This window comes from Taurulus bubalis (genome assembly GCF_910589615.1).
Source record: "Taurulus bubalis genome assembly, chromosome: 8".
Taxonomy (NCBI): Eukaryota; Metazoa; Chordata; class Actinopteri; order Perciformes; family Cottidae; genus Taurulus; species Taurulus bubalis.
Window position 1 is genome coordinate 19,870,629 of NC_136596.1, and position 19,935 is coordinate 19,890,563.

General features: G+C 43.1%; 1 protein-coding gene across 1 annotated transcript in view; it reads left to right on the forward strand.

Moving 5' to 3' along the window:
• cux2b (cut-like homeobox 2b) overlaps positions 1-16,695 on the forward strand; it is a gene marked incomplete at both ends in the record, with an annotated part of 85,696 nt that extends 69,001 nt beyond the window's left edge. The window contains 18 exons of the mRNA XM_079221816.1: positions 403-543; positions 1,002-1,161; positions 2,230-2,309; positions 2,907-2,973; positions 5,392-5,440; positions 6,136-6,240; positions 7,732-7,923; positions 8,044-8,102; positions 8,203-8,251; positions 8,507-8,606; positions 9,048-9,677; positions 10,822-10,923; positions 11,114-11,952; positions 14,385-14,550; positions 14,733-15,050; positions 15,148-15,336; positions 15,440-15,716; positions 15,879-16,695. Coding sequence (XP_079077942.1) covers positions 403-543; positions 1,002-1,161; positions 2,230-2,309; positions 2,907-2,973; positions 5,392-5,440; positions 6,136-6,240; positions 7,732-7,923; positions 8,044-8,102; positions 8,203-8,251; positions 8,507-8,606; positions 9,048-9,677; positions 10,822-10,923; positions 11,114-11,952; positions 14,385-14,550; positions 14,733-15,050; positions 15,148-15,336; positions 15,440-15,716; positions 15,879-16,695 — 4,340 coding nt within the window. The remainder of the gene's footprint in view (positions 1-402; positions 544-1,001; positions 1,162-2,229; positions 2,310-2,906; positions 2,974-5,391; positions 5,441-6,135; positions 6,241-7,731; positions 7,924-8,043; positions 8,103-8,202; positions 8,252-8,506; positions 8,607-9,047; positions 9,678-10,821; positions 10,924-11,113; positions 11,953-14,384; positions 14,551-14,732; positions 15,051-15,147; positions 15,337-15,439; positions 15,717-15,878) is intronic.
• Positions 16,696-19,935: the final 3,240 nt, after the last annotated feature.

Sequence of the window (19,935 nt, forward strand, 5' to 3'; positions counted from 1 at the left end):
TTGCCTAGGTGTGTATACTTGGGACTTGAGACTCCGTCACATATTCATGGCAATCTTTTGTGTCTTCTTTGCCATTCATCAGCACATGAGAAGACTCATTAGAGTTGATTTCTGTACATGTGAAGGGTCGGAACGGCACTTGTGTCATTAGGTCCAGCCTGTGAAATTTTCAAAGGCGACTGAGTAGTGAAAGTCTAAGAGTCACTCTTTGGAAACAAGTCTCAGTGGAATAGTGTGTCTCTGTTGAAACTGCGATGCAGAAAGCTCTGTAAAGTGCTTTACAGGCAGCGCACACAGTAAACCACTTTAGCTTTTTTTTTTTCTTTATAAAAGAGAGTGTATGGATATCCTGTGAATCTTTGGAGCGGTTTCTCAGAGATCTGTGTGTGTCTGTTCTCACAGATCCAGCACCTGTGCTGGAGGCCTCACACACCCTGGAAGGAAGGCTGCAGCACCTTCACAGTTCGGCCCCAGACAGCGAGGCCCTGGTACGAGAGATCAGCGGGCACTGGAAGAAACACCTGGAGTACCTTGAAAAGACAGGTCAGGCCAAAATCATCTACATCAAGGAGCAGTCCCACTTGAATGCAATTTATTTCACTCTAGCACCGGGAGTACTGGGAATTTAATTTAAATGTACCAGGTCTTAGGAAGGCTGTTCCAACAGCATATCTGGAAAAATGTGAAAAATAGTCCTCTAAGAAACTACTCACAACAAGGTCTGTGGATCATCTTGAGCAGGCGGATCATGATGTCTGAAAAGAGATATGGCTGTACTTTGTTGGTGCTTTGAGCACCACAAGCCGAGTACCATTTAGTTCCATTATATTTGAGAGAAAACCGAGATCTTTACATCCAATATCTCCAAAATGAAACAACCCACACCAAAACAATCTAGATTGAGAAACAGTACTGCAGGTAAGGGGAAAATAAGGATTTGGAAGGTGACTATTTTCGAGCTGATGTTGGAGAACTAATGCCCGCCTTCCTCTTGCACACAGAGCCGTCAGAGGACAGTCCAGCAGTCTTAGGGGCAGCATTGACAGAGGAGGTCCCAGAATCCAGCTCTCCAGCCTCCCTGATGACGCCCAACAGCACATCGGCCCCCGGGGCCCCAGGCTCCCCGCAGCAGAACTACCAGGACCGAGCTGAGAACCGAGGGTGAGAACCAGAACCACTCCCTGCTTTTTACTGAAAATCATTATTGATTTACATTAGGTTCATACATCAGAAAATTATCCTGAAAGCAGCGCATAAGAAAGCTAATCCGTGAACAAAAAAATCTGGCTCCTCTACCTCCTCTTAGTGCTCCTAATAGCATTTGCAAGAATCCTCTTCGCTTGAAGGAAAACAACCAATTAGAGCAGAGGAGTCTCTAGCGCAGCTGTCAGTCACTGCTCGCAAACTCCAATCAAGCTGTCAGACTAGGCTGCGCTGATCAAATATGAATCAAGATTCTGATAATGAGAGAGTCTGCTCTGGCCGGTGGGCGGCGCTTGGTTTTGGCTCGATTGTTTCAACATGGCGGCCGGGTCAAAAAGCGATCTCAAGTTTCTGAAAACATTTGTGCTGCCTAGTTTGACAGTTTGATTAGTTTGATGCGTTAGAGATTCCTCGGCTGTGATTGGTTGCTTTCCTTCGGGCATAGGGGATTCTTACAAATGGGACACATCAGGATATAGTAACAGTTTGAGCAAATAGGACAAAGTTAATGTCTTTATACAATCTACCTACTGAACATTTAATGCGTCAACCAATCCTGACAGCACAGACCACTGACATTTGATTAAGATATTACTTTTGGTATAATATGAAAGAGGGAGTGTGTTTAAATATTGCCACGGATAACCCTTAAAGTTCTGAACCTTTTCTCAAAGCAGAGATGTTCTCAATCCATGTTCGTGCTGACGCAACAATATTCAACTTTTAATGATATAAGAACAATCAGAGGATCATTGGTCTTCGATCTGTAATCCTGAACAATAATGCCAAAATGCCCCCATTTAGCTGGTCCTGGGGACATGTTGGGTTGTAGTGACACATCTGCAGCAACAGCAACATTCAGGCTTTTTAATCTATCTTTGTGAACTTTGTCACACTTGCTGTTTCTAGCTGGCAGAAGGGTGGGATTAACATGTGTTTTTCTGTCTCATGGCATTAAGTTGCATGCTCTGGCTTTAAATGTGTGGTCGTGATGTAAAGAAATAACAGGTTTTTTTTTTATCCTAGGGAGGAGGAGGAGAGCGCCAATGTTGGTTTGGCTGACAGACTATCAGAGGCCGAGGAGAAGATCAAGGTTCTGCATTCATGTAAGTGGTTTAAACACTGACACGTACTGTAGCTGTTACATTTAATTTCAACCTGAGCCCGTACGCGTACGCTGACTGTGAACTGAAACACAGACACCCCCGCTGCTTTGTTGACACAAGTTCAAACTGACACGTCGATGAATTACATTTTGTTTTCATCATGTGTAACAGTTTAACATTTTCATTCATTAAATTCTTTGGCGGTTCATGGTGTCCCCACATTGGTAATGTTTGAACTGAGAATGACCTGTGTTTTGAAAAGGCTAGAGCAGAGCCCGCTCAATACGCAATGGGCTCATTGCTTGGCCTTCGATATTGCTGCTTGCAGTTTTTATGAAAACTGCTCATCCAAACAACTTCACACACAAGGCTGCACTTCCTTAGGTCATCAGCAATACAGCCGCCACGTGAAGTCGATCGGATGAACGGTTGTGAGGAAATTGGAGGACAGACATACATGCACACATTTTAGTTACATATTAGTGTAGCCAAAAATGATATATGGCAAATTAATTCAGTAATGTAGCTTTAAGGTCATGGTTCATGGGTTTTTTGGAAGTTAATATTTCACCTCTCTGGCTGTCTGCTTCTCACCAGCTTTGGACACTGCACAGACGGAGCTGCTGGACCTGCAGTGTAAATACAACCAGGAGATGACGAACAAGTAAGAGTCTGCCTCCGAGTCTACATTTTGTATGGACGTTACTGTACCACATGTTTTGGACAAACTTATATAAATCTTCGTTCCTCCCTCCCTATCCTCTGTGGCCTTCCCTCACTGGGGCTCGTTGTAGCATTTCAAGTGCTGAAGCCGCTCTTCTTTACTTTAACCTGCATAAACTCATGTCCAGTGTAAAGCTGAGGAATGCCATTGTAAAGGCGGAGAGTGACTCAGCCACTAATGCAGGTCGATGAGAGAGGTCTGTGTTTGCCTTCACTGGCAGCTGGGCCATGACAGCCCTCAAGAAGAATTGCTCCATTTAAAGATTGCTTCAGAAAACACTCTACCTTGTCCTGGTCTTTGAGCGCAATGTATCCACCGCACGCCTGAAATGAATCTGAGCTTGTATGAAGGATGTCGATAGACATTCAAAGTAAACACTCCTTTGTTTGGGTTGTGCTCCAGAGCACAGTCAGCCGCTGCTAATGGATTTTCTCCCAGGCTTAATCCATGGCGCAATTGAACTGATGTTTCTAGACCCACTGCCATCCATTTTGTTGGATTGGACACATTTTCAGTTTGGGTTTACCTTTTCGTATTTTGAAAGACCATCTCTGTTATGTTGTTTGTCATACAGTGTGTGTGTATGAATGTGTGTGTGTGTGTGTGTGTGTGTGTGTGTGTGTGTGTGTGTGTGTGTGTGTGTGTGTGTGTGTGTGTGTGTGTGTGTGTGGTGTGGTGTGTGTGTGTTTTCGTTGTCCTGGTCAAATTCCTCTGTGCCCGACCCCCAGAGCTCCAAGCTGCAGTTTCCCCTCCCTGACCCTGAGCCTCTGAACGCCGGGCCGGCCTCTATTACTCTCACTGACTGTTTCCTCAATGTTGATAAGAAAGACAATTTGTCTGCTTCGGCTTGAGTAGCTGAGCAGGTAATCAATACAAAACATTTTCCGTACTGCACAAGTTCATTAAACGTGGCGCTGACACCTGTTAGTGCTTGCTGTCAGCAGGGCGCCATCTATCCCGTCCTTATTGATGGGACCGGGGCATTGCCAAGACCCTCTGAAACCAGGGCTGCACCACGCAACTCTGATAATCATTAACGTCAGCAGATTTGGTTTTGAGACAGTTTCACTATCCGCCTGACTCCACATGTCACTGTAAATATAGTTTTGTCTTTGTCTTTTTTGACATAATGATTCCATTGGATCACTAATACTCCAGGTAGTTGTGCAGCCTGATGTCAGACAATAAGAGCGATTAAGTGCAAACATGAAACAAGATGAAGGTTCGTCTGAATGTAGCTTCTTTAATGTGGATTAAAAAAGTCTAATATGTTCTTTCAACACATTTTTCTTTTGGTGAAAAGGACTACTGTGTCCAGAAACTTGAGAAAAACGTATGTGCATATTTAAATCAATCACAGCATCCTCGTTAATTCATCCCTATCTACCTTTTGAAAAGCAGGTCCCACGTGTGCAAAAAGAAACTGTTGAACTTCAAACAAACCTCATGAATAATCCTGCTGAGCTTCTGTTTAAATTAGTCTACTCTGATGGTGGGATGTATGAGTTCTGAGGATATGAATTATACGTACTGTACATCTATCGAGACAGAGCTACAATCGAGGACACAGAGGTCATTTCATGTCCTGTGTCTACGTATCAAGGATTTCCACTGACCTGTAGGAGTTTATATTCAACCATTACACACAATTGGCACTTTATGGATTATGATATTTGTTATACTCAATGTCTTACTGTGATTGTTTTGGTAGTTCATATGTATTTACCAGAGTATTGCTGGTATTTTATACAAAGCTTTGAAATCCTGTCGGGTGAAACAAATGAAAAGTTGAATTAAATGATTCAAATTGAAAATGACACACTAGTTTTGGGTGGCTGGTAAAATGTTTCCAATAGAGGTGTGGTTACACTGCAGGAATTTGGATTCATGACCTCCATTATTTCTTAACTCCTGGCTACAGTTCTGCTGTATGGTACTGTATGTCAACAAAGGGGCAGTGATACAATTATGTTCCACTTTATTAGCTACACCTAAAACTAATGCAGTGTAACAAACAGTCCTCCACTGAAGAGTTTAGTTTGTGTTTAAAATAAGAGGTGTTGATTCAACTGTCCGGCCACTTTGGATAGTGCTATAGTTTGTGGTGCTGTGTAACTCTACAGTGTTATACTGTGACGTTTTTCTAATATTTAATCTACCCTCATTGATATAAATGTGGTGGATAACATATTAGAGACACCTCTAAGTTTAACATTTGTATACGTCTGAGATTATGGATAAGAGTGGTGTAAGAGGAACTCTTTGACAAGAGAAAAAATGTCACTTATTAACAAAAGTTGTGATAATGTAATAGCTGTGAACATCCTGCGCTTTTCTGACTGGGTGTGTTTGTTCCAGGGCAGAGGAGGTCGACGCCATCATGGCAAATCTTGAGAAAGCAAACCAGGTGAGTTCAGTCTTCCTCTGCACTTCTCTGATTGAGATGCTCCTTCGTTAAGGTAATCACTCCTGTAATCAAGCCTTGGCTTTAATTAGACACCCTCCGTCCTGTGTGTGTGTCCCACCCCCCTTCTTCCTCCCACCTCCACCTCCCCTCCCATGAGTGTGTGATTAGCGAGTGTAAACCTGAGCCCCCGTCGGTGGGCGCTATGGCTCCACTCAGCAGAGAACAGCAGACTGCCGTGCGCGATTGATGCCGGAGCGCCAAACGCCGGGGTCCTTAGTTATCTCACTGCCTTGATTGCTTCCTTTCCTGGTGATACCTCTTTTCTTCTGCTTCTTTCTTCTCCCCTCTGCTTTTCTCTCTCTCATGCTCTTTTCCTCCCTCTGCTGCTCTCTGCCAGCAGCTCCTAGATAAATGTTCTCAAAATGAATCATTAATTAGCAGGCCGGGTGTGACAGAGCAGGTAAACAGTTTGGGGAATAAAGTGGGCTGACTAAACAGCCCCCTCAGCAGAATAAACCGAGTGGCTGCACTCGTCTGCACGGGCCCCGACTCAGGTTTTCACTCGGCTCTAAAATCCCAGAGCAAGGGCGCCTCTTTTGATTTATGTATATGCTCTCACCTTGATCATCTCATTAGCCAATTGATGCGGCCAGTCTACGGAAACGGTAACGCTGTGATGCCATGTCTGTGCACAGAGAGCGGAAAAAGCCCAGAGGGAAGTGGAGAGGCTCAAGGAGCAGATCGCCAGTGGCCAGAGAGCCACCACTGGGAGCTGCCATCCAGCAGAGGGCGCTAGCAGGGTAAGAATCATGTGACTTGATCTGAGATGTTTTGATATTTGACCACGTCTGGTCTGTGGTGGAATGTAACTGAATTAATCTACGTAAGTACTGTACCTTAGACACGTATTCTTAACTGTATTATTTCCATTTTATGCTACTTTGTACTTCTCTGCATTTCTGAGAAATGATTGTACTTTTACTACTATATATCTGACATCTGAGTAACTTGTTACTTCTCAAATTTTATATAAAAATAAGACGACCAGCTCCAAAGTTTTTCTGCTTACATGTTAATGCATGCTGATGATAATACCATGTATATTGTATACTTATATAAAGTATCATAATATAATACAGACAGGGGACAAGCATTAGGAGTACTTTTACTTTGGAGACTTTAAGGAAATTTTGATAATTTCACATTTTAAATGCAGGACGTCTGCACATAATGGAGTGTTTTTTAAATTGTGATAATGCTACTTTTATTTAAGTAAAGGATCTTAATACTTATTCCACTGCTCGAAAGCTTGTTTTCATGCCTTCGCGCCTTCACAGCCAAGGCCAGAGGCATTTCGTTTTTGGGTTGTCCGTCTGTCTGCCGTTCTCGTGAACGTGATATCTCAGGAACGCCTGGAGGGAATATCTTATTTTATCATATTGGCACAAGCATTAACTTGGACTGGATGAACTGACGAGATTTAATTAGATTTAGTTCGTGTGACCTCACACAGCACATTTTTTTGCCATAACTCAAAATTAAAATGCTAATTATGACAATTGCAGTCTCAAAGTGTCTAATAAGATAAAAAATGATGACAGTTTGGAGGGACATAGATGTGGAGAGATACAACCACAAGGCTGTTATTCTAGATTCTTATTTTTGGCAGCTTTTGGGATTCTATACATCAAAGTTTCTTCCACTTTGTAGTTTGCTTCCTCATTCAACACTATCTCCACTATGGTGCTGTGAAAAAAACTTTACTTTTTGACTGAGACTTAGAGTTTATTCCCCAATAGACATAGATAGATGTGCAAAAGTAAATAACACCAACACCCAATGCCAAGAACAGGACAAATACAAAAATATATTTAAAAACAACGTCAAAAATCCAGCCATTAGTATGTTTAAGTCACTAAACAAGATTTGTTAACTTGGTTTAAGGATGAACTAATATGCAAAGATCATGCACATTACCTTGATCAGCTGTCATTTAAAACATCATAAATATCTCCTCTTTGAAATGAACAAATTACTACTAACACACCTAAATGTAGACATATTTGTTGCGTACAAATCATCGGATTACAAAGTCTGGTATAAACATGGAAAAATTTAAATGCAGTTTTAATGGTTACTTGGTTAGTAAAATTCTCTCACTTTCCAACTGCTTGAATTATACCAACACTGTGATTCACTGGCTGGCCTCTCACCTTTTCTCCCAGCCATACTCCTTTTATCACTTTTTTCCCCTCCCTCTCACACGCTTTGTCTCGTTCTCACCCTGTCAGGAGAAGAGCGAGAACGGCGAGGTGTTACCCTCACAGCTGGAGGCTGCCTTGCTGGCTAAAGACCGCGAAATCCTCCGACTTCTGGAAAACATTCAGCGGCTGCAGTTCACGCTACAGGAAGTTCAAGAGACCTCGGCCAATCAGATCCGAGAGCTTGAGCGCCAGCTGGCCTATAAGACGGAAGCTATCGAGGTGAGTGGCTGGGACGCGTGAGAGGTGACGGAACATGGCAAACACCTCCTCCGTCCGGATGACTAACGAGACTTTCATTAACATGAATTAAAACATGCTGCTTCTGTTTTTCCATTCCAGAGATTAGAAGCTAAACTGCAATCCCAGATGGACTATGAAGAGATTAAAACTGAACTCAGGTGATCATTTTAGTGTAGTCTTAATGTGTAAGTCATTCACAATAATGTGGCGTTTAGTCCAAAAAAATGACTTTCTCTGCACGTTTGTTTCTGTCCGTAGCATCCTGAAGGTCATGAAGATGGCTTCAGCAAATGGCAGCTCGTCCCAGGTATATTTATATATATATATTTATATTTATATATATATATGTATATGCTCCTGAATCATCTCAGTTTAAATTAGACTAGTCTTTCTTTTAGACCTTTGGTTTCTTCTTAATGTTCTCTTGGTGTCGGGGAAGAAAAACTACAGCAGTGCCATTGCATGCTTCACTGATCGTCATTCATTATAAGGATATCTACAGCCGCTGCAATTGATTAATCGAAAATTAACAGCTTTTGTTCTTGTGTGTGTGTGTTTATAGGATTCTGCCAAGGCTGCAGAGGCTATTTTGCTGGATAAAGAGGCCTTTCTTCCATCTCACAAATACCTGGTGGAAAAGGCCCGCATTTTGCACAGCATTGGTAAAATTAATGTCTCTCACATTTGGATTTTTTTTTTTTACTATAAAATCTAGTTTAAATAGATAACCGAATAATTCTTAACGAGAAGCAGCAAGTTTCTAAAAACTCCCCATAATTCAATGATTGCTTGGTACTCATTAGTCAATCAGTTATGGAGACAATGGATAAATCTCTTTGCATAAACTGAGCCTGCAAAATATACTAGTTTGCGTTTGCAAGGCTAGAAAGCGAGTGAGTCCATTAATAAAATATCTTGAAGTGCCTTAGTAGCTTAGTGGTTATAGTGCATGCCAAATACCAGTCCGATTCCAGCATTGGGACTGAATTAATGGATATATCTGCTATCAGCTGGATCATAAATACGAGGTTTGTTTACACTCGTACTAACCAGCATGTGTTGTATTCGAGCTCAGTCAGCGAGTATGTGTTTTCTGTCACCAGATGATGACCATTCTGAGAATGCAGGGAGGGAGACTGGCAGGCCGCCTGGCTCCCACTCGTCCTCCTCTCACACGGATGGCCGTGCCTCCCCCAGCCCCGGTCCCCCCACACTGGACGGCTCCTCCTCCAGCCACGATCTACCGCGTCCTTTCTCTGTCTCACCGTGCTCCGGGGACAGACTGTCAGGAGACCACATTCTTCACAAGCAGCTCCTCTCCCCACACTTTAAAAAGGAGGGCCTTGTGGCTTTTCCCACTGCCCTCTATGCAGCCAAAGTCGCCCTCATGTCAGCCACCCAAGGCTCCGTGGGGTCGGGCAGCGTCGACGCCGGCCTGCCCAGCGACCAGTCAGAAAGCGGCAGCTCGACTGCGGGAGACGATGACCAAGTGGACACGGCAGAGATCGCCTTCCAGGTGAAGGAGCAGCTGCTGAAGCATAACATTGGCCAGCGTGTGTTTGGCCACTATGTGCTGGGCCTCTCCCAGGGCTCGGTCAGCGAGATCCTGGCAAGACCCAAACCCTGGAGAAAGCTGACTGTGAAAGGCAAAGAACCTTTCATTAAGATGAAGCAGTTCCTCTCTGATGAACAGAACATCCTTGCACTTAGGACCATCCAGGTCCGACAGAGAGGTGAGTGGAAAAGACAGGGACGGAAAATGTATGCAGGTTCAGTCGAGAATGAAAACGCTCTATTTGTGTTTGTCGCCTGATTAATAACGATGGATTTTAAACAAGTCACTTCTTTCACCATGTTTCCTAAACCATTGTTTTGGACGTGTGAATCAAATATCATTCATATTCACCCACTACATACATTGGTGATATTCTATATATTTCTTAATGCCATCAAATCTATGAATAGACCAAAAGCAACAATGAATTTATCTGACTAAGAAGTATTGTGTGTAGCCAAAGCCTGATATATCTCCTTCCTCTGTGCTCCATTGTTGTCCAAAATCACATCAGTAAGCCACACCGTTGCACTGGATGACAGGTGCCTTCATTGTCATTAAAATAGACTCTGTAGTTTATTTTGAGTCAATCCCACATACAGCGTCCTGCTGCTGGAAAAACGTACTAGAACAACAAATATTCATTAATCCGCAGCTTAATATAGACAATAAATCAAATATGTACTCTTGTTTGAGCAACGTTTTTTTAAATCTATAGTGCCCAGATGTTGGACGATTACTTTATGACCCCTTTAAAAAAAAAAAATGACATCTTGAAAATATGTATGTACTTCGGTTGTTTCATGGTGTTTGTCGACAATAAGAAAAATGTAGACTAATGCTTTATAGTTTAGTAGAGTAAGTAAAAATCTTGAAAATAAATGGTTTAGAAAAAACTGGTAAAACAGGTGTCTCCATAGGTGACCAAAGCTACCAAAACTGGGTTGCTAAAAAAAGAAAATAGTTTTGAGAGTTGTACCAACAACTTTTTATAGCAGATGTCATCATGCCATCTTGTTTTGGTGGCTCAGCTTCTGGACCCGTGTACGTTTAAACCCTCTAATCTACTTGGACCTCATCCTTGACTTCATTGCGGCTTCCTCTGCCATGTTTGTAGTGTTACTTTTAAACTTTGTTTTCTCCCTAGATTCACAGCTTTTGAAAGTTGAGCTTCCCGTATACTGCAACCTCAGACAGCACGCGCTCAAAGGCAGCCATTGATCTACCAGTCAAAAGCAAAGCCTTGGAACTGCTCTCTGATCAACCATCCCACTCATCCCCCTCCTCTCTTCTCTATCTCTTTCTGTTACCCTCTGTGGCAGGGAGCATCACTCCGCGCATCCGAACTCCTGAAACTGGGTCAGACGACGCCATCAGGAATATCCTGGAGCAGGCCAAGAAGGAGATCCAGTCCCAGAGGGGAGGTGAGGATGGAGCTGCGAGTCATACGTCATAGTTAGAAGCCATATTGATTGATTTTTTTTCTTTCTTTTTTATCAACTATGATGTTTACTGTTTTTATGATGAATTTGGATCACCATTTTTTTTTGCATCTAAATTGGAGAGGTGAGTTGAGAAGGCATCAATGTCAGAGTGTGGGTCTTTCTTGTTTAGGTGAAGCCAAGTCGTCTCTGAACAGCTCATCAGGCAGAAGCAGCAACGGGCCAGGCAGCAGCTCTGACGAAACCATAAAGAACATCCTAGATCAGGCCAGGAGGGAGATGGAGGCCCAGCAGCACGCCTTGATGGAGATGGAGGCCTGCGGCAGGGCCCCAACCGCTAGCATAGGACCTCAGGTAGAGCGTCTGGGGCCACCAGAACGCTCCAGGGTCCTGCCTCTACCCATGTCCATCAAACAGGAGGAGGGAGGCTGCGTTACAGTCTGCATGGCCAACCCCATCAGCAGCCCCCAGACGCCCCTCAGTGTCCTCTCCCCGGCCGCCTTTGTCCAGAACATCATCCGCAAAGTCAAAACAGAGATCGGTGAAGTGGGCAGCTACTTCGACCAGCACTGGTCTCATGAGCGAGGGTCAATGGTGATCAGTGGCATCGGTAGCTCCCTGCCCTTCAATTCAGTCTCTCCCTCCTTGTCCTCCTCCTCCTCCGGGCCCTCCGCCATGCCCCGGCCCTGGCCCCGTCTGGAGAACGGCGAATGTCCCCCCAACAGCGAGGAGGCCTCTGCTGCTGAGGACGAGCTGGGGCTGGGCCGGCCAGTGGAGGTGAAAGTGGAGTCAGACACATCGGTAAGTGGAGAGTCCCCCGGGCCCGGCCCCGGAAGGCTTTCCTATTACCCAGCGTACATCCCCCGTGCCCTCAAGCCCACCGTGCCACCGCTGACCCCAGAGCAGTACGAGATGTACATGTACCGAGAGGTGGACACCCTTGAGCTGACCAGGCAGGTGAAGGAGAAGCTGGCAAAGAACGGCATCTGTCAGAGGATCTTTGGTGAAAAGGTCAGATGTTGCTCTTTATCATTAAAAACAAAACAACTCATGCACGCGGCAAAACAAGCAGCCTGCTAATGCTCCGCAGAATCTGTTCTTAGTGCAACAAATGTGGAAGGCATGAGAACAATCACGTTGTAATAAGATACCATAAACATTGTGGTGTATTGAACTGAATAAATTATTCTATAGGTAATAATGATAATATCAATTTGTCTACAGTGATGTTAGTGAAGATATGCATTTCACACAACTCAAATTGTAAAGTCAGTTTTGCTCTCAATACTTCTCAATACTTGTCTCAATACGCACCCTGATCAAGGTTTCACAAACCAGAGCAGCTCCACAAACTTGTTTTTGGTGAAGCCACCGATACAGAGCCGTGCATATTTGTCACATCGAATGTTTTCAGATCCTGAGAGTGCATGTAATATTGACCGAGCGAGGTCTTATGACTAAACACATTTTATTATTTATCTGAGGAACAAAGTAATGCAACAATCAGATCATCCATATGAAAATGTAATTGCCCCCATTTAAATGTAATAAAAGGCTGCACCACTTTAGCAGCAACAACCACAGCCCAACACGTTTTATAATGTTAATGGTAAATAATGGTATAGGTTTTCACTGTGGAAGAATTTAACCCGGTCTTTACGAAAGAAACTTGTCTAGTTTGTTCAGCATCTCAGATCTCTTTTTGCGGTTTGAATCTTTGTCTCGTGGTAAAAGAGTTCGGCACTAGGCAGGGTTCATGCTTCCCTTAATATTAACAAGTAAAAAAATATCATGTTTGACTGTTGGTATGAGGATCATACCACACACTGTGGTATGATCCTCATACTGAGGATCATACCACAGTTGCTTCAGGTACAGCTCTGCATATATCAGCCCTATTGGATTGTTATTTGTTATACCAGATACGCTAGAATGGGCGATTATCCTAAAAGCCTTCAGAGAGCAACGGTTTCCACTTGCTACTCTGCTTTGAATCCTGTTTTTCCATTTCTCTCTCTCTCTCTCTCTCTCTCTCTCTCTCTCTCTCTCTCTCTCTCTCTCTCTCATTGTGCGGTCATCAACTGTCCTCAGCTGAGAGGCCTGCATTTCTTTTGAGGTTCTGCTGAGATCTTTTGTGACTTCCTGGATGAGAGTCCTTGTTTCCCCAACACCGTTTTCTGCACATAAATAGCTTTCACTGTGGTTAGAGATGGAGTAAACGTTATAGTCCCAGAGGGGGGATTTGAATTGGGCACAGACTGTTGCTTAACGTTAGAAAAAACATCACAAAAACAACAGCCGTCTTAAAACATGAGAGACATTTGACATTGACAACACGGCAGCTTAAAAAAAAACCTGTAAGGATAAAGTGCTTAAATGTTAAAGTAAAGTACTCGTGTATTTGTCGCACAAGCACAAGGTTTGGTGGCTTTGCAAGTCTTTCCAGACAGAGAAGAAGAGTTGGAGTTTTGTGGTAATTAGTTGACTCTGATGGTAAAAGTATTCAACTGTCTATCTGCATTCAATCATCTGAATCCAGTCATCAGTCGAATGTGGTTTATTCAGTCACAAAAGCTAAATACTTTTTCAAATGGGTGGTGATGTTTCTTAAATGAATTGAAACATACATTTGAAATGTATTTTACTTAAAGCAGATGTTGCATTTTATCAAAAGTATCAGAACCATCCACTGTAACAAATACGCAGCCAAAGAGGACATTCACAAAGCTGCCTTTTATAAGCATTGTTCCTGAATTGAGCTACTCTATGTTTATAAAAGTATCAGTTCATCTCCAGAAAATATGGCTTTATTTCCAGAAAATCCAATCGGGTGTTTTCCTACATGCCTTTGTTATTTTTCACATCCCCTGTGGAATAGATAAACACGTTTAGGTTTCATGGTGCAGATTTAATTTTGATGATATTAAGGGTTCAAGGCTTAAATCTCAAGCTTGGGCCTTTCTGTGAGAGGTATTCATATTTGTAAATACTTGACTGTCGGAAAATATTCTTAAACTGAGTTCCACTTTGGTTGAAGGTGAATTTTATACAAACCGATTCAGGTGTGTGTTGAGATTTTATCCATTTATCGCAAAGATGAAGAAAGAAAAATATCTTAAAAAAATATATTACTTTGTTGGATTATGTCTACACATATTCCCTTTGTAAATTAATCCATGCAATGTGGCCGTTAGAAATTATCGTCATTCTACTTCACTCTGGATTTTTTTTTAAGAATTTGATTTAATGGACAGTATTTGAATCGGCTCAACCTAAACATTTATGGTATGCTGCTGCCCTCTAGTGGTTGTTAGCTGAAAGTGTATCACTGAGGCGGACAGATTTCGTTCTTGATAATAGTCTTGAAAATCAACCATTATATACTCATGTGTTGTTAATAGCACGTGGAGGTACGATATATTAACCCGTATTGTGTGACACAGGTGCTGGGGCTTTCTCAGGGCAGCGTGAGCGACATGCTGTCTCGGCCCAAACCTTGGAGCAAACTGACCCAGAAAGGCAGGGAGCCCTTCATTCGCATGCAGCTGTGGTTACTGGACATGCTAGGCCAGAGCCTCAGCCAGCCCCTGAACCACAGCCACGCTCTGGGTGAGACTGCAGTTAACACACACACTCACATCAAGCGTGAGTCGCACTTAAGACACTTTATTACCAAAAAACAAACGCAAAAAAAAGCTAAATTAAAAAAATCTAATTAATGCAGGATTTCACTCTACATGGTGGGACGTACAGTTAGACTTACTGTTTTTTGTGATGCCTCCATTCTCCAGATAAAAGCCCAGTGACAGCCCATTCCTCGCCCTCCCCGCCTCCTAGCCCGGCAGAGAGCCACCCAAGTCCTCTGGTGGAGCCTGTCAGCCTCTCCCTGGAGAGCAGCAAGGAGAACCAGCAGCCTGAGAGCCTGGGCCTGGGCCTGGGCCTGGGATTGCCCCCACACCCAGAAGGAGGGAAATCCACCCCTGGCCTCATGGCCCTGCATCAGCCCACAAACCCACTGGGTATCCAAGAGCTTGTGGCCATGTCTTTGGAGCTAGACACCTACGCCATTACCAAGAAGGTCAAGGAGGTGCTAACAGACAACAACCTAGGTGGGTCAAAGTTCACACTCTGGGGTTAGGAGGACACTGCTTATGAATTCAGACGTAAATCTGACATCTGCTGTGTTTGTTTGTTTGTTTCCAACAGGCCAGCGTCTTTTCGGGGAGACCATCCTGGGCCTGACTCAAGGCTCGGTGTCTGACCTGCTCTCCCGGCCCAAACCCTGGCACAAACTCAGCCTGAAAGGCAGGGAGCCATTTGTCCGCATGCAGCTGTGGCTCAATGATCCTCACAACGTAGACAAGCTGAGGGCCATGAAGAAGATGGAGAAGAAAGGTGAGGACCCAGAGTGTATACTGTAATATATTTCATTGCAACATTAGGAGCTTGTTCGTGTTTTGTAATCCCTTTACACTTAATCTCACTGTCTTCCCTCCAGCCTATCTGAAAAGGCGGTACGGGCTGCTGAGCACCGGCTCGGACAGCGACTCGCCTAGCACTCGTTCTGAGTGTGTGAGTCCGGCCTTGGCCTCGCTGGACCTGTGCCCCTACAGCCAGGCGAAGAAGCCTCGGGTGGTGCTAGGAGCTGAGGAGAAAGAATCCCTCAGGAAAGCCTATCTCCTGGAGCCCTACCCCTCTCAAAACACCATTGAGATACTGGCCTCCCAGCTCAAACTCAAAACAAACACTGTCATCAACTGGTTCCACAACTACAGGCCAGTCCAATGACCTTTTTAACGTGTTCTCATGGCTGTCTCTATTGTTTTCATCACTATTATACATTTCCTTTCAGCTGCAACTACCTGAAATGTATATTTAAAAGTTAAATATCCTGATGCTTGAGTGTTTGTCTGTCTAACAGCAGTGTTTGTGCGCAGGTCCAGGATGCGACGGGAGGTGCTGATGGAGGGTCTGCTAGACAACGACACAGATGCCGAGCACCACAGCTACTCACCCTCAGTGACGCGGAGCCCCCACTCTGATGGAGAGGAGTGGAGGCTGCAGCAGCTCTCAGGACACATCCACTCCAGCCTTCCTCTTAGCGCCAACACCGCACTGCCTCATGTCAAACAGGAGGCAATAGACAGGGAAGACAAGAGGGAGGAGGGAAAGGAGGGCTCCATGAAACGAGAGTCGAGAGTCCAGTGTTTCTCCACAGCAGTACAGTTCCCACAGTTGAAAAGCGAGCGTGAGGATTCCATCGCTGGCTGCCGCGAGCCCCATTCGGCTGGCCAGAGCCTGAGGCAGGAAGAGGGGATGAGCAGCCAGGCTCAGGGGCTCTACCTTGGCACAGGCTCCATGGACGGCCCCCAGAGAACCATCCAGTCCAGGCACGAGGGGGAAGACTCCGGAAAGTCACCCGTTGACCCCGTCAGCTTCAAGGCTTCATCCGAGTCCTGCCGCAGTAGCCTGGAGGTGTCCCTCAACTCCCCCTCTGCTGCATCTTCCCCCGGCCTCATGATGTCAGTCTCCCCCGTCCCGTCCTCCTCTGCTCCCATATCGCCCTCGCTGCCCAATCCGCCCTCAACGAGCACCAATCACAGCCTGGACCCTAACCAGCTCCCTCCCTTCCAAAGCCCCAAACTCAACAGAAGCTCTCAGAGACGCAATGAGAAAATGGCCAACCTCAATAACATCATCCACAGGCTAGAGAGAGCAGCCAATCGAGAAGAAACACTGGAATGGGAGTTTTAAGTCCCCTTTTACTGTACTTAGTGCTGAAGACCCTCGCAGAGTCTCAAATAGAAGCCTGAACGGAGCCTGGCTCCTGAAGGCCTGTCCTCTCAGACTGATAACTTATAAGAAACGGGAACGCAGAACATAACATATGGCTGAATTCCCTACAAGAACTTGAAGAGTTGAAAAAAATTTATAATTGTGGATTTCTTTTTTTGTTGTTTTTTTTTGTTTGTTTTTGATAATGCATACTACTTTGAAATATATGTGACAGCACTAGCTGTTGTTTTACCTATTGGACTTGACATGAAGACTTTTGCAGCTATGGTGTCATAAAATGTACACTGAAGTTCTGTTGATTGCCACTGGGTGAGATTAAAAAAAGACCCCTGTCTTAAGCCATTAAAAGCACTATAACTATTTGAAAAGAGACATTGACCAAATTTGCTACTTTTTGAATAGCAATTTTTCAGATTTCGTCTGTAAGACTGGACAGTTTAAGTCAAGTAACATGAAATCCTAATACTGACTGAGGGATAGTCCTTTAAGACTCTAAATATTCAACATCTTGTATGTACTTAGTTTCTTGGTGATATGTTTTGAAATATTTGTAACTCATGTATAAAATGTGGTTGTACATGTTGAAGAATTGTCTGCAATAGCCTTCTCTAAACCTGATGTAGCATGGTACTCACCTGACCCTGTTACCCTCTGTAGTTAGTCACCTGTGATTATACTTGAGCGAAAACAACTGAAGAAAAAAAAAGTTGAAAACCCTGCAAAAAATATGAAAAAAAGGAAACGTTAAATCTAACGAGTAGAGTACTTAGTGTTTTGTTTTGTTTTTTTCTTTGTATACTCCTTGAGGTTTACAGTTTAGGGCCCTTGTGCTTTTGGTAGTAAGTGAAACATTCACTACACATGAGCACAGTTTACATGATTTATTTCAGATTTACCTCTCTGACCCTCTAAGGCTTTGGTTCTCAGACTGTAACAGGCCAAGACACACCTGGTTTACCTCAGATTATGTTGATGCACATCATGCTATGACCATGCGTTTCATTCTTATACATTAACATGACCCACACTTATTTGAATCAATGGAAGGAAAGTACTCTGTATCATGGCTCGGAAGTGCAGAAGTGGCGAGTTTTAATGAGCAAAATCTGTCTTTTACAAAGAATATGCTGCTGTTTGAAGAGATAGGGAGTTAATAATTCTGTTATATGTGTGTATTATGATCCTCCTCACAGGTAACACCTGATTGAGTGCACTTTCTCAAAATGGGTCATTTATTGTAGTTAGAATATACGTAGTTGATCAACGCCTCAACCGCTGAGCACTGAGATGATGTTTAGCCGGGCAGTTTGATATGAAAGGTTGCCTGCTGTGAATTGATTTCCCTGTGGGCGAAAGCTATCTGAGTGCAAGATGCAGTATGACCTCTCATCAACATGAAAACATTCAATCTGTAAGTAGACTATATTCAAGGACACAAAAGGTTACAGGTATCCCCTCATATTATCTTTGACCACTTGTGAATCGTGTCTGTAGAAGTTTCTTTGTCATGCTTGCAATATGTTCTTTATGTATTTTGCCTCTATTTTATACTCAGTTAACTAGATATTCAATACCTCGTATATGAACTACTTACAGCACTTAGATTTTGATAATTGTGAGGAATCAAGAAAATTTAAAATATCAACATTATCCTAACTTAGTGTCCACAAGTCTTTGCCTTTACTGTATCGTTGAAGTTGGTAGTAAAACACTTGCACATGTCTACATAGTTCAGAGGACTTGGATTGTATTATGTAGAGATATATATTACACAATTACAAAAAAAAACTTACATTCTTGGAACAAAATGTGCTGATTATATTGAAATAGAGTGTACAGATTTAATAAACCAAACCCATTCAAGCCAGTTCTGGTCTGGCAAGCTTGCCCACGTTGTAGACCTTCTCTCAGGGTAGTCTTGCTTTTTAAAGCTTTACTGAAACAGTTGCGCTCATCAGTGATGGAGACTACGATAAACATTATGTGGTGTCGATAATGACTACGTTAAATATTAAAAGGATCTATGGAAGTGGTGAGTATACAGGAAATGCAACTTCCTGGTTTGTTGGAGAGCTGTTGCTGTTTTGTAATTCATTACACAGATGTGTCAAAGTACAGTGCAGATTGGAACTATCAGAATGAGGCTCATGGGTTGCTTTTTGAGATCAGTAGACTTTGCTCTCTAAAATACTGTTTTGGTTTTCTCTTGGAGCCACAGAAGATTTTTCTCTGGTTTTCGTACCACCATATTTTTTGTGTGCATAATATACTGTATGATTAGCGGTGTCATTTCTAATGTGGAGATGTCATGGTCTTTCATGGTAACATGGACATATGACTGAAAAAGAAATGTATCTAAATGCATTATCTCTTCATGTAAAGCTCATCCCATTGTTTTGCATGCGAATCCATTCTGGTCTCATTACAAGGGATAGGACTGTGTTTTGTGTTGTTGTTCTTGCACAGGGACATTAAATCAGCACTTAAAGTCTTTTTACATTAGTGAAGTCCATGCATGGTGCAGCTGATCAATTTGGCTCTTACAAAGTCAGAATGAATTCAGTCAAATCAGAACCCAATAACTTACTCCCAGGTAAATATTTAAATCAAGATTATTTTGTGCCATATCATATACCTCATGCATTATCCTCACAGGAATAATGCCTTGTGGTAAAATAGGATTTAAGAGGGGTGTCAGGCGTTTTGTTACCCAGTAACAAAAGCCCAGTAACAAAAGCCCTACACATTAGATGTTGTTATTTTGTAATTGACATTAGTCACTAAATAATGAGGCAATTGGTTAGCAACATTTGAATGATTGTATTCAGAGTTGTTAATATCAAAACAATATTTACAACTCTGACACTGAGGGTTTGTCACAACGAAAATGTTTTATTTGAAAGTCAGCTGTGAGTCAATAAAGAGAAGTGTCCTGCAGGCTTAAATAACGGTCTAATGCCCTGACATGTAAGGCTAGTAAATGTTAAAGAATGGACAAAGGTATGCCGAGCCTCTTTGAATTGAATTTGCATATGTAAGCCATCATTCAATACATAATTGTTTAAGATCCTGCTGTGTTGTGTTGTTATTTCTTTATAGTGAGGAACGATCACCCATATTACAGATACATGCAATTAAATTAATGCAAACAAATAAATTGTAAAAAAACTAAAACGCTGTAAAACCTCACCGCCATAC